Source organism: Chanodichthys erythropterus, chromosome 22 (genome assembly GCF_024489055.1).
Source record: "Chanodichthys erythropterus isolate Z2021 chromosome 22, ASM2448905v1, whole genome shotgun sequence".
NCBI classification, from domain to species: domain Eukaryota; kingdom Metazoa; phylum Chordata; class Actinopteri; order Cypriniformes; family Xenocyprididae; genus Chanodichthys; species Chanodichthys erythropterus.
Window position 1 is genome coordinate 14,408,906 of NC_090242.1, and position 13,897 is coordinate 14,422,802.

The following is a 13,897-nucleotide window of genomic DNA, read 5'->3' on the forward strand; positions in this document are numbered from 1 at the left end:
ATTATCTGTGATTTCTACACTTCTCATTCAAAATATTATATAATTACATTTTGCACTGTAATTTCCATTAAGGAATTCCATAAGGTTTCATGTAGCTGAAGTATATTATTATGTATATTTATTATTTTTTCAGAATATCAAGATGTAGATGGTGCCCCTTAATATTGGAAGGGTTTACTGGGTTTTGGGTTTGTGTGTGACAGAGAGATTTTTAAGTGATCGTGGTTCCCATTATTTTTTCTGTGTGAATCAGACCACCTAAATAGCTCCCATGATTCAAACCATACTAACCCGTAGCCTAGCTCAAACCTCGTACTCTGTATGTGGCTGTAAAAGTGATTGTGTGGAAATATATTGGCTGGTTATGTTCTTATTAACTTGTAAACCAGTGCATTTAAATGTTTAACATGCTGATATTCTATTTAATATGCACCATTTAAACATTGTTGATCAGTTTGCTTCCAGAGTAGACCGACATAGCTCACTCTAGCAGACTAGACTAAATAGTTCCACAAAATCTGTGAGTAATACTGTTGGAAAGGATATTGCCATTACTTAATATCCAAATTCCATTTCCCCCCCTGTTGTATTTTTTTGTTTTTCTTTTTTTGAGCATTGAAACATTTGGGAATCATTGTAAAACACTGTGGAAATGAATCATTTCTGTAAGTGATTGTGAGTTGTTCCCTTGTCATTCCGAAAATGGAACATCACCAAAATGACCACTTGGAGAGGGAAAAGGTCCAGGGGAATTTCATTGTCTTACCTTGGAGGTGAATTTTCCATTTCTGACCAGAAAAAACACCTTTTTTTCCCCCTTGGATCTTCTGTTTGTATGTCTTGTATTGTGGACATGGATATCACATTAAATCAGACTATGAAAATCATAAAAACACACTTGTGCACATTAATAACTCATGCTGGTTTGTTTCAGACTGGATTGGGACATCTGGTCTGTCTTGAAGTTTCTTAGGCAAACATCAGTATTATTATAGCTCATCCGTTCAGTTGGGGGTGGTTTGAATAAACCCATAAACTTCTGTGCGTAACACGTGTCAGCCTGTTTGTGCTACAGCAAAGACTTCAGATATACAAATACGGTGCACTCGTATTATTATGAATGGGAGAAAGTGCAACGCGCAATATGGCGGAATAAGTCCTGCCTTGTAAATAAAAGAGGCAATCGTCAATTGGTAAATTCATTGTGTCACTGCAGCTGCTGTTAGAAGCTCCGGTTGCTACGGAAACAGTCTTTTTTCTCAGATGTGCACTTAGGACATCACATGTGCATTGGCTGGTCTAGCCTGAAAAATGCATTTTTTTTTTTTTGTCATTATTTGAGCGTTTAGAAACAAAATGTATGAGACAGTTGCTTTCTGATTTCATTGATGATTTTTAAATACGAAATTTAATCATTAGCTTGGTGAACAGCTTTGGAGAATTTGATGTTTTCCCATTCAAAGAGACAAGAGCTGTACTCGCATGACTGAAATAGCTGCCCGAGAGGCATTTCAAAGGTGGCCGCCGAGTGAAATGACTTGCCTAGAAGGGACTTTGGCTAGTTATGAATGATACCTCAATCATGAAGCTTGTTGAAGACAGAATTGAAGATAGATAGATTTTTGATACTTTTATAAGAACTTGTGATTTGTGATGATAAAACAAGTGAAAATAGAAAAAAATGGGTTTATAAAGTGCACCTTAGCATCAAGGGTAAGCCTGAATCACATTTTTAAAGAAAATTCTGTAATTTCTTCTCTCTTTCAGAAAGAAGTGCTGTGAAGGTTTTAAGTTTGTGCTGGGACAGTGTATTCCAGAAGGTAAGACCCTTCCCTCCCTCTCTCTCTCTCTCTCTCTCTACTATACTCCTCTGGGCTGAATTTGCTCTGATATTTCTGGACGCGTTTTCCCTCATCTCCCATTAGTGTTCTAAACAAAATCATTCCTTTTGGAAACAACTCGGCTGGTGCTTTTACTGTTGTTTTAACATTTCCAGCACACCTTAAAAAGCTTGGCAGAGTTTTCCCAACCAGTAACAATATCTTGATTACCTTGTGTGTATTTTTATAGCGGGAACAGGTCTGTATATTAGCTTATGAATGCAATTATATACTTCTCGATCTTTGGTTGAGGGGTTCAAACCACTAACAAGTTTTTACTCGTAACTGTCAAATAAAAGCGTGCAATTATATTGTCTGCGTTCTGCGGTTCGTCCTGCCACATTAAGAGGGTGTATAGTGGTCTCTGGAACGGTCCTTTGAGACAGTCTACAGCTTGTTTTTAAAGTCTTTTTTTCTTTTTTATGCTGTTTATGTTCTCTGGTGTCCTTACCTGCCCCCTCTCCACTGATGAGAAACACATAAAGTACCAGTTGAGAATGGACACATATTTCCCTGACTCACACGGTGCTCCATGCTGTGCCTGAGATGGTTTGGCTCTTCCAGGAGAAATCGTGGAATAAGGAAAAGATGGGAGAAATCTTGAACTGGAACTTGCAGTACTGGCTTTCTAGACCACAGTGTTTTGTTTGACTATTAAATTAAAATTGTAATGGGAAAAGACATTTGAAGTAGCACATTTGTATATGATTTCCGGAAATTACAAATACTGTGGGTTTTGTTTTAAAGCTAGGTTTGATGTTTATAATCCTGTGCTTTCCTCTCTTGTTTTTTATATTTGTTTGTTTGTGATTGTGTTTGTATATGCAGACTATGATGTGTGCACTGGCGCTCCTTGTGAACAGCAGTGTACCGATCATTTTGGCCGTGTGGTGTGCACCTGTTACTCTGGGTATCGCTATGACCGGGAAAGACATAGAAACCGTGAGAAACCGTACTGCCTTGGTAAGATTTTACTCATATTCATATGAATAAATTGCGAAAATTTTACTTATTTGAGTGTTTATATATATATATATTAGGGGTGTGATAAGATGCACCCCTAAACAACATTTTTGCACAATACTTTTAAGAAATCCTAAATGACAAAATTCATGACTGGAAAAATAGTCTGCAGGTACATGTCATTTCAGTTCTACGTTCTGAGTATGAATTATCATATGCATTGAAAGACAACAATATACAAGCACTGTAAAAGGTTTTGCTACAAACTCAACTGACTGGCTTCTCTCCTGTTTGATTTCACACAATTAATTTACTGTACATGAATCATGAGCTTCCAGAACTTCTGATTGAGGCTGTGTGTGACCACCTAATTGAAGTCTATTCTACAAATTGTACGTAGAAATAAAAACTGTATAAACGACAAAATAAATAACGTTTTTTCTTAGTCTTATTAAGTGCAAACTGTAAGTGCAACCATAATCAAAGTACTCTCTTTGAAAACAGAGACCAGAGCTAAGAGGTTGTTACAACTACACAACCCAGCCTAAGATAGGTTTGATATCGGGAGACAGGCTATTGTATGTAGCCTAATTTGTTTGTATCAGGGAGCTTGCGTTTTACTTTGCTTTCGAATTTGGAATCGCTCTGTGTATAGGGAGCAGTGGTGCTGAGCATGCAATCTACAAGACAAGACACTTATCAGACACTTAGGCTCTGTTGCACAACAAACCCTCCACCATGGTCTTGTCAGAAATCTCGCCTTACTCTCGTCGCATGATCAGTGAACTGTGATTCCTGCTGTACTGTGTGCGACTCTGCAGCTCAAGCTGGATTAGCAGAGCAGACATTTACAATAGTTTACAATTGAAGTGAGCATTATACAACTGAATTAAATGGTTTTTATTTCTATCAAAAAAAAACAGCGGTGGCATATTCTATGCTAATTTCATCCTCATGCTCTGTCATGGCGATGTTGCGAGACAGCTTTTCACCTTGACGCAAAATCTCACCACATTTTAATATCGCAAGATCTCGTGGCGTGAAATCTCACACCCCTAATACATATTCCATTTGACATGTTTAATATACAGTGGGTACGGAAAGTATTCAGACCCACTTAAATGTTTCACTCTTTGTTATATTGCAGCCATTTGCTAAAATCATTTAAGTTCATTTTTTTTCCCTCATTAATGTACACACAGCACCCCATATTGACAGAAATACCCAAATTGTTGACATTTTTGCAGATTTATTAAAAAAGAAAAACTGCAATATCACATGGTCCTAAGTATTCAGACCCTTTGCTCAGTATTTAGTAGAAGCACCCTTTTGATCTAATACAGCCATGAGTCATTTTGGGAAAGATGCAACAAGTTTTTCACACCTGGATTTGGGGATCCTCTGCCATTCCTCCTTGCAGATCCTCTTCAGTTCTGTCAGGTTGGATGGTAAATGTTGGTGGACAGCCATTTTTAGGTCTCTCCAGAGATGCTCAATTGGGTTTAAGTCAGGGCTCTGGCTGGGCCATTCAAGAACAGTCACAGAGTTGTTGTGAAGCCACTCCTTCATTATTTTAGCTGTGTGCTTAGAGTCATTGTCTTGTTGGAAGGTAAACCTTCGGCCCAGTCTGAGGTCCTGAGCACTCTGGAGAAGGTTTTCGTCCGGGATATTCCTGTACTTGGCCACATTCATCTTTCCCTCGATTGCAACCAGTCGTCCTGTCCCTGCAGCTGAAAAACACCCCCACAGCATGATGCTGCCACCACCATGCTTCACTGTTGGGACTGTATTAGACAGGTGATGAGCAGTGCCTGGTTTTCTCCACACATACTGCTTAGAATTAAGGCCAAAAAGTTCTTTCTTGGTCTAATCAGACCAGACAATCTTATTTCTCACCATCTTAGCAAACTCCATGCGGGCTTTCATGTGTCTTGCACTGAGGAGAGGCTTCCGTCGGGCCACTCTGCCATAAAGCCCCGACTGGTGGAGGGCTGCAGTGATGGCTGACTTTCTACAACTTTCTCCCATCTCCTGACTGCATCTCTGGAGCTCAGCCACAGTGATCTTTGGGTTCTTCTTTACCTCTTTCACCAAGGCTCTTCTCCCCCGATAGCTCAGTTTGGCCGAACGGCCAGCTCTAGGAAGGGTTCTGGTCGTCCCAAACGTCTTCCATTTAAGGATTATGGAGGCCACTGTGCTCTTAGGAACCTTAAGTGCAGCAGAAATCTTTTTGTAACCTTGGCCAGATCTGTGCCTTGCCACAATTCTGTCTCTGAGCTCTTCAGGCAGTTCCTTTGACCTCATGATTCTCATTTGCTCTGACATGCACTGTGAGCTGTAAGGTCTTATATAGACAGGTGTGTGGCTTTCCTAATCAAGTCCAATCAGTATAATCAAACACAGCTGGACTCAAATGAAAGTGTAGAACCATCTCAAGGATGATCAGAAGAAATGGACAGCACCTGAGTTAAATATATAGGTGTCACAGCAAAGGGTCTGAATACTTAGGACCATATGATATTGCAGTTTTTCTTTTTTAATAAATCTGCAAAAATTCTGTTTTTTTTTTTCTGTCAATATGGGGTGCTGTGTGTAAATCAATGAGGGAAAAAATTAACTTTAATGATTTTAGCAAACGGCTGCAACATAACAAAGAGTGAAAAATTTAAGGGGGTCTGAATACTTTCCGTACCCACTGTAAATATTGAAATTTAAATATAATTATTTAATTAATTATTTAATTAATATAAATATTTATGACCATTAAAATTTCTAATTAAACTTGGCATTTGCATGTGTGCAACATGTTCAGGAAAATCAGGCCCTTTCTAACCCAACATGCAACACAACTTCTGGTCCAGGCCCTGGTCATTTCTAAGCTTGATTACTGCAATGCTCTTCTGGCTGGACTGCCATCATGCACAATCAAGCCTCTGCAAATGATTCAGAATGCTGCAGCACGTCTCGTCTTTAACGAGCCCAAAAGAGCCCACGTCACGCCTCTCTTCATCTCTCTGCACTGGCTACTACTTGCTGCTCACATCAAATTCAAGGCGTAGACGCTTGCTTACAGACCTACCACAGGCTCAGCACGCTCCTACTTCCACTGCCTATAACTTGTATTGTGAGCACTTCTTGTTTATTTGCCTCATCATGACGATTCGCTTGTTGTATTCCACACTTGTAAGTCGCTTTGGATAAAAGCGTCTGCCAAATGAATAAATGTAAATGTTCCTGTTCCTTTTATATATTTTTGGAGACTCTAATATACTTATATCAATTTCATTTTTTTATTTTATTGTTATACATTCTTAAACTGTAAAATTATAACAAATAAATAATAATAGGGTATCTTCTTCAAATTTTCAAAAGCTTTGTCATTTTAACTTATTTTGTCACCCATGAACCCTAATTCACCCACACCAACACTCTTAGGGGAAAAAGTTTCAGGGGGTTCTATATAGAACCCTAAGGTTCTTGACTCTTTAAGCCTTGGCTTCTTTAAGCCAATTTTATGCAAAAGAGGTTCTATATAAGGAGAAATTACTTAAATGATTGCATAATACTTTCACGTTTAACAGTTGTTGTTTTGTTTTTCTAGCGATAAATTGTTTACAAGCCATTTACTTCATAATTTAATTACAATTAAAAATTTTTTTAAAATAAACTAAATTGAAGATGTCATGATATGAAGTGCCTGAAAGAACCATTTAAAGTTCTATATAGAACCTTTTCTTCAATAGTGCATATTACCATATCACAGTTTGATTTATTATAACAATAGCTGCAGTAAAATTTGTTTTTCAAAAGAAGACTGAAAATCTGTAATTTGATTGGGATGTTTTGAAATTTTACTTGTTTGATCTAGAATATTTAACAGTATGAAGATGTTAGCGCCCTCTGTAGGTTGTTTTTAGTTCATATGGAGCATGATTTCTCAATGTCTCTTTAATATCAGCGTGAGTGTTTCTTAAAGTGTCTGACCTCCCTGACTGTTGAAGTGTTGATTTGATTGGAGTCAAATTTTGTTTTTTCCGGCTGATCTCACAGAAGCGTTCCATAGCGCCCAAGGAGAGAACATCATATCTTTTGTGCTTTGCCAAATTTCCATCCCTCACACTTTGACTCTCTGTTCTTGCGTCAGACATTGATGAATGTGCCAACAATAACGAGACGGTGTGCTCACAGATCTGTGTGAACACCCCCGGCAGCTACCGGTGTGAGTGCGAGAGAGGCTTCTACCTAGAGGACGATGGGAAAACATGCACCAAGGGCGAGAGAGGTGAGTGTACGCTCTGGACTTTGGTTGTCTTTCTCAGCAAAGATCTTTAATCTTTTGGCTTGCTTGGTCTTTGTCTTTCTTCTGTACATTGGGGTTTGTCAAACTTTTTTTGGGACACGTTTGTTGGATTTGTTAAAGGCCCCAAACTGTTCACTGACCCCCCTCCTTCCGGTCTTACTAAAAAAGATAAATTGCCAAAATTAGGTACTTCATGAATCCTGAAGCAAGATCCAGAGAAGTTGTTGTTCGCTTGTAAAGATAATAAATCAACTTGGCAGTCATGTGTTTTTGTGAATACTTTTGTAATAACCTTCGAATTTAGTATATTTGTATACTTGGTCAATGGTTTTAAGTTGAATCATCATGGTTAATTAGATTACAGAATTTGCGGTGCTTGATTGTAGTCCATTTCCACAGTTTTTCGGTGAGATTTTTGTTCAGCTTGAGAGACACTTTTCCCATTGAAAGCTGCTTTTGCAAACCTCACAGTTCTGCTTTGATTTGGCCAATGCATTTCCAACAAACAACAGAAATGGAGCACAGAAAAAGGCGAATCTCTGCTGTGTGAGGTTTTAAATAGAACACGAAGAACCAGAGATATTCGTGTTCCTGTCTGGGCCTGACCATCCATCAACAGATCTCTCCATTACGTAGGTGTGAAAAGGAGTGAATGCCATCTGTAAAATGCTCAGACAGGTCATGGATGCTTCATCAAACCTTAAGATCCAATTATAGCAGTGCAAAAACAAGCAGAGATTTGCCTAAAATAAGGGTGGATGCTAAAATTTATGTGTAACGAGGTAGATGTGGGAAGAAGGAGGCGGGAACTGGCGAACATTCAACAAACTTTAATATAAAAGAAACAAAGAACAAAACGAAAGTAATGCCGGCAGACCCTCGCGGACGTCTGCCGGCCAAACAAACATAAAATAAAGTCCAGGCCTGGTCCTCTCTCGTCCTTCACGGTAGTCGCTCCTCCTTTTATGCTCCCGGAGCTCTTCCGTGAGGGACTCAGGGCCGGTGCGCCTCCCAGGTGAAGCTCATTAACACTCGCACCACCGGCCTCGCGCCGTTCCCTCACCGCTCTCGCCCGCCCTGGTCGCCACATTATGTTTGCCTCTGAATAATGTCGTAGGGTCATATTTAAAGAGTTAGTTCACCCAAAATTTTTTGTCATTAAGTACTCACCGTTATGTTGTTCCAAACCCGTAAGACTTTAAAACACTTTTGATGAAATCCAAGAGGTTCTTTTTTTATCCCTCATAGAAAGTAATGTAATAACAAGTCATTCAAGATCCAGAAAAGTAGTAAGGACATCGTTAAAATAGTCTATGTGACTACAGTGGTTCAACCTTAATATTATGAAGCAACGAGAATACTTTTTGTATGCAAAAACAAAAAAAACAAAAAATGACTTCAACAAATCAACAAATTCGACTCTCTTGTCATTCTCCTATGCTGTTTACGTTCAGCACTTCCAGGTTCTACGTCAGAACGCCAAATCAGTATTGGCTGGCCCCTGCGTCAGCATCACACACATGCGTTGTGGTGCTCACATGTACAGCATTGGCCAATCATGAGCCGGCGTTCTGATGTAGAACCTGGAAGTGCTGAACGTAAACAGCGGATGAGAATGACACAGAAGAGAAGAATAAAGTTTTTGTTTTGTTTTTGCATACAAAAAGTATTCTCATTACTTCATAACATTAAGTTGTAGTCACGTGGACTATTTTAACAATGTCTTTACTACTTTTCTGGATTTTGAATGACTTGAATTACATTCTATGGGGGATTAAAAAACCTTTTGGATTTCATCAAAAATATCTTAATTTGTGTTTTGAAGATAAACAAATGTCTTGAATGACATGAGGGTGAGTAATTAATGACAAAAAAAATAATTTTTCAGTGAACTACCCCTTTAACTTAGAATTTTGCAGGTTTGCAACATGTTCCTGTTCCTGGCTTTGGCTATGAACCAAGAACATCTTAATTTCATGTCAGATATGGCTTAACTCTTAATCACCTCACTATTTACAAAAAATCCATTCTGCAGCCTCTTCTGGCTTGACACATTTATAAGACATTGCTTCCTGCCTCCCTGCAGGAAGTCCACTGACCCATTGCGGTTAATGACTTGGGACATCAGCTAGCGCTTAGCATTAGCATCAATCACTTCCTCCTCTCCACTCCTCTGTCCATCTATTTTTTTTTTTTACTTTCTTGTGGAGCGTATCAGTCTGTCAGAGTTTCCTGTGTGCTGTTTCCTCTCTTTTGGGTCAGTTTGAGTGCAAAACAAGATGACCTTTTGGGGCATTCGGGGATGCAATAATCCAGATGTACAAAAAAGGAATTCTGAGAATTTCAGAAAACTGAGATTACAGTGTGTGGATCAGATGAGGTTATCAGCTATGAGTCAAACTAAGCTGTTGGAGATTGTGATATGACTCAGCGGACAGAACTGGGATGAGCTAGTACATTTCTGATGATGCCTGTACAGAGTGAGCTTCTGTTATAACCTTGAGCAAGACTTAAGATATCTCTTGTAAGTTCATGGCACCATTAGCTCTATCCCAAAAGCTAGTGAGCTACCTTGTTGCCTAAATAAGATACTAACTGAAACAGAATCTCAGAAGTTATTGATTTAGAACACTTTACATAGGCAGCAGCTGTACGCGCTACATATGGGAGATTCTCCTTGTGAAAAGGAAGTGCGCTTATTAAATGTGCACTTGTAATATACTTCAAATCTTAAAAGTATATTTAAAAAACTATAGAAGCATGTATTTTTTTAATTTTGCATTTAACATTAATATTTTTTTAAATATACTAAATTGTAACTTCAATAAAAAATGTGTAATAACAAATATATGACCAACTGTAAAAAATTTTCATGGTTTATCACATTTTTTTTGTCATATCAACTTAGATAATTAATGCGATTCAGATAACATAATATATCAAGTTTCTGTTGATTAAACCAATTGCCTTAATTGTATTAACTCAAATTTTTTATTTCAAAGAACTCAAAATTTTAAGGCGGTAACTTACTTTTTTAAGTTAAAACAACAATTATTTTTTACAGTGTACAAGTTTCAATAGAAATTATATTAAAGTATATTTTAGTTTACCATAAATACTTCTCAGCACAGTCGGATGTACAATTTTACCATATTACAAAGACAATAGTACAGTAGTAATTATGAAATTACATGTAAAGATTTACTTAAGTCCTGCTTAAGTGGGTCAAAAAAGCACTCTTAAGTTCAACTAATTGCATTTAATATACTGAAAAGTAAATTATAATACATTTTTACTTAATTTTTACTTATTATTCAGTTTGCACTTAGTATATACTTTAAAGTAGATTATTTACATAACTGATTTTAAAAGTATGCTTAAGTGTACTTCTTTTTCACAACTCTCAACAGTTGATTCAATTAAAATTTGGCTTTAGCATATTGCGAAGCTAATGGTGCAATGCTCTAAGCATAAAAATACATATAGTCATTTTGTAAAGAGTTTGAATTGCTTTCACTGAGAACTTTTTTATTTCATGAAATGTGTATTCATAATCAACAGTTCTCTCAACTCATCTTTTCACTGAACTTGTTGCGATTTATTTTGGTTTTATCCAACAACCTTCCTTAAATTCCACATGCATGTTATCTCTTTGCAGCTCCGCTGTTTGAGAAGTCAGACAACGTCATGAAAGAGGGAACATGCTCGGCCACATGTGAAGACTTTCATCAGATGAAGATGACCGTTCTCCAACTCAAACAGAAGGTATTCCAGTTTCACCTGCGGGGCTTATTCGTTAAAACAAGCAGCAGTTTTCTTTTTATATGCATGTCCTCATCCGTAGACTTGAGTCGACCCAACGAGAACCTACCTGCCAATATTTCACGAGCAAGTCAGAGTCAGGTTATACAGGTCTTTAGGGATGTGTTGGCGACTTTATAGGCGAAATAAAGAGTGATAAAACTTGGCCCAAACAGCTAAGCGATCTGGTAGTGTGACTTATGTCTGTCCTTGCTGCAGGCTAGTAAATCACGTTGAACGCAGTGATGCAGTTTAGACAGGCTGAGGGCGCAGAGTCGGTGTTCTGCAGTCAAAGCGAGACTGTCAACAAATCCACTCAACACCCTCATGGTCACGCCGTGATATATAGCTCTTGTGCGTGTGGTCCAGCAGACTATGAGGGGAAAAGATTGAAAGAGTAAAAAAAATGTGTGAGGCAAGAGGTATGGTTCTATGAGAAGGTGATGTAAAAATTGATATGATTGTTACAAATGTTTTTTCTGGCTGTTGTTGTAACTTCTCCTCTTTTGCTTTCTTTAATAATTTCATATATTTATTCAGCAGAGATGCATTAAATTGACCAAAAGTGACATTAAAGTGATAAAAGACAATTTTAATTAAATGAGAAATGAGCAGCAATCAGCATATTAGAAGGATCATGTGATACTAAAGACTGGAGTAATGATGCTGAAAATTCAGCTTTGCATCACAGGAATAAATTACAATTTAAAATATATGAAAATATAAAACAGATATTTTAAATTTAAAAATATTTCACAATATATTACTGCTAATACTGTATTTTTGATTAAATAAATGCCACCTTGGTGAGCACAAGAGACTTCTTTCAACATTAAACATTTAAAAAATAATACACTACTGTTCAAAAATTTGTGGTCGGTATTTAATTCAATACTGAACAGTATCGATATATTACATTTTAAGTGAAATTCAAAATGTTCTATTTTCCTGTTCGGAATATTGTGTTTAAAGTATTAGTTCACCGAAAAATGAAAATTTTAGCTTCCTTGACTCACCCTCATATTGTTTCAAAGCTGTATGAATTTCTTTCTTCTGTTGAACACAAAAGAAGATATTTTGAAGAATGTTGGAAACCAGACAGTTGACAGTAGCCATCGACTTCCATAATATATATATTTTTTTCCTGCTATGGAAGTCAAAAGCTACCGTCAACTGTTTTGATTACCAACATTCTTCAAAATATCTTCTTTTGTGTTCAACTCTTTCAGGTTTGGAACAACTTGAGGGTGAGTAAATGATGACAATGTTTTTTTTTTGGGTGAACTATCCCTCTCCCTTTAACATTTATGAAGTGACACATGACTGCTAGGATGGTGCCTTAGAAGGTAGCTTACTATGTGGGTGACAGACTGCAATATTCACTAGTTTTGAATCAGAGTTGTAGTGTTTTAATTCAACTGCAGGTCTATTTTTGTAAAATGGACTTTTCTTCACGGCGCATAATGCTGCTAATCTCTCGCGCCATCATAAGTGGTTGATATTGGCACTCGGAATTGAAATATGTGCAGTCCAAGGAACCCGACACAAATCAAAACCAGAAACAATGACAAATGAGATTTAAATTGCTTGCAAAGGGCTGGACACAGACACTTTCACAGATTTATGCGCTAAGCCTAGGGCTGTATCTGCTGTGTGTGGCGAGACCTCAAAGGTCTGTGTGTGTGTGTGTGTGTGTGTGTGTGTGTGTGTGTGTACTGATGTCCAGAGCTCAGAGGTTAGCAGGTAATGGATACTTCCAGTTCACCCAGACAGCCTCCAGTTCTTTGAAGTGAAATACTCCACAAAGAATGCTTGTAAAAGACAGGCACTGATCTCAGTCCATGCACCAGCCTGAATAATTCAGGGATTTCCTGTTTTTGCAAATGGCATGTACACAGATGTTAAAGTTTATAGATCAGATTACATGTTCATGTTGAATGTATTAAAATAGAAAATTGTTTAAATTGTAATAATATTTCATAATATTACAGTTTTTACTGTATTTTTTGATTAAATAAATGGAGCAGAAGAGACTTTTTTCAAACAAACAAAAACATTTTTAATGTTTCCAAACTTTTGACAGGTAGTGTAATTGATATCATGTGATCGTAACATCCTTAGTCGTTTGCTTGAAGGAATAGTTTGAACAAATTTACTCACCGTCATATTGTTACATAATCTTAATATAGTTCTTTTCCATACAACTATCATTCATAGTGGCATGTCAAAAATCACCATACAGTTAAAAACAAAAGTATTCCATATGGCTTGTTCTCTATATCTCATCCATCCATCCATTTTTCTCTTTGTTTTATATTTCATTTTTATTTTATCTGTTTTTAATTTTTTAATTTAATTATTTTCATTATATTTAATTTCATTTTAGGCCAGCATGAAGATTTTTTTTATTGAAGTTTTTTCACAGAAAATAAATAACTACATTTTGGATTTGGATCAGCATGAGAGAGAGAGAAATTAATGACATTTTATTTTCATTTATGGGCTTCTTTCCTGTAAAACTAACTGTAAGTCTTGCGTTTTTGGTTCTGTTGAGCTTCAGAACCAAAAATCTAGTGCATGTAATTTTTCTGTTCTGTATTTTGTAGTCCTGTAGTGCAAGAAACAGCAAGACCCTGGATGATCTGTGTTTTAACTCTCCTTTCCTCAGATTGCCTTGTTGCCAAGCAATACAGAGGTCAATAAGCAGATGACCAATGAAAAGATGATGATGACACACTCATTTTTACCTGGACCTCCAGGGCCACCTGGGCCTGCAGGTGAGCTTTGTTAACGCCTTAACTGTAACCGTCTCACCAGCAGGACGCTTTCCTTTTTTCCTATCACATATTTTAGTAATCATCATTAATTAGGTATCATTCGAAAGCTTAAACATTCAAAATTCATCATGTGAAAACTGTTTTGAAATTGGATTCCATGGATACGGTACCTTAAA

General features: G+C 37.2%; 1 protein-coding gene across 3 annotated transcripts in view; it reads left to right on the forward strand.

Annotated features, from left to right (window-relative positions):
* The window catches only part of ccbe1 (collagen and calcium binding EGF domains 1), an 84,606-nt gene that overhangs the window by 52,443 nt on the left and 18,266 nt on the right, over positions 1-13,897 (forward strand). For all 3 annotated transcript variants that reach the window (XM_067375974.1, XM_067375975.1, XM_067375976.1), the window contains exons 3-7: positions 1,768-1,820; positions 2,709-2,843; positions 6,988-7,125; positions 10,802-10,908; positions 13,613-13,721. In XM_067375974.1, the coding sequence (XP_067232075.1) occupies positions 1,768-1,820; positions 2,709-2,843; positions 6,988-7,125; positions 10,802-10,908; positions 13,613-13,721 (542 nt within the window). The remainder of the gene's footprint in view (positions 1-1,767; positions 1,821-2,708; positions 2,844-6,987; positions 7,126-10,801; positions 10,909-13,612; positions 13,722-13,897) is intronic.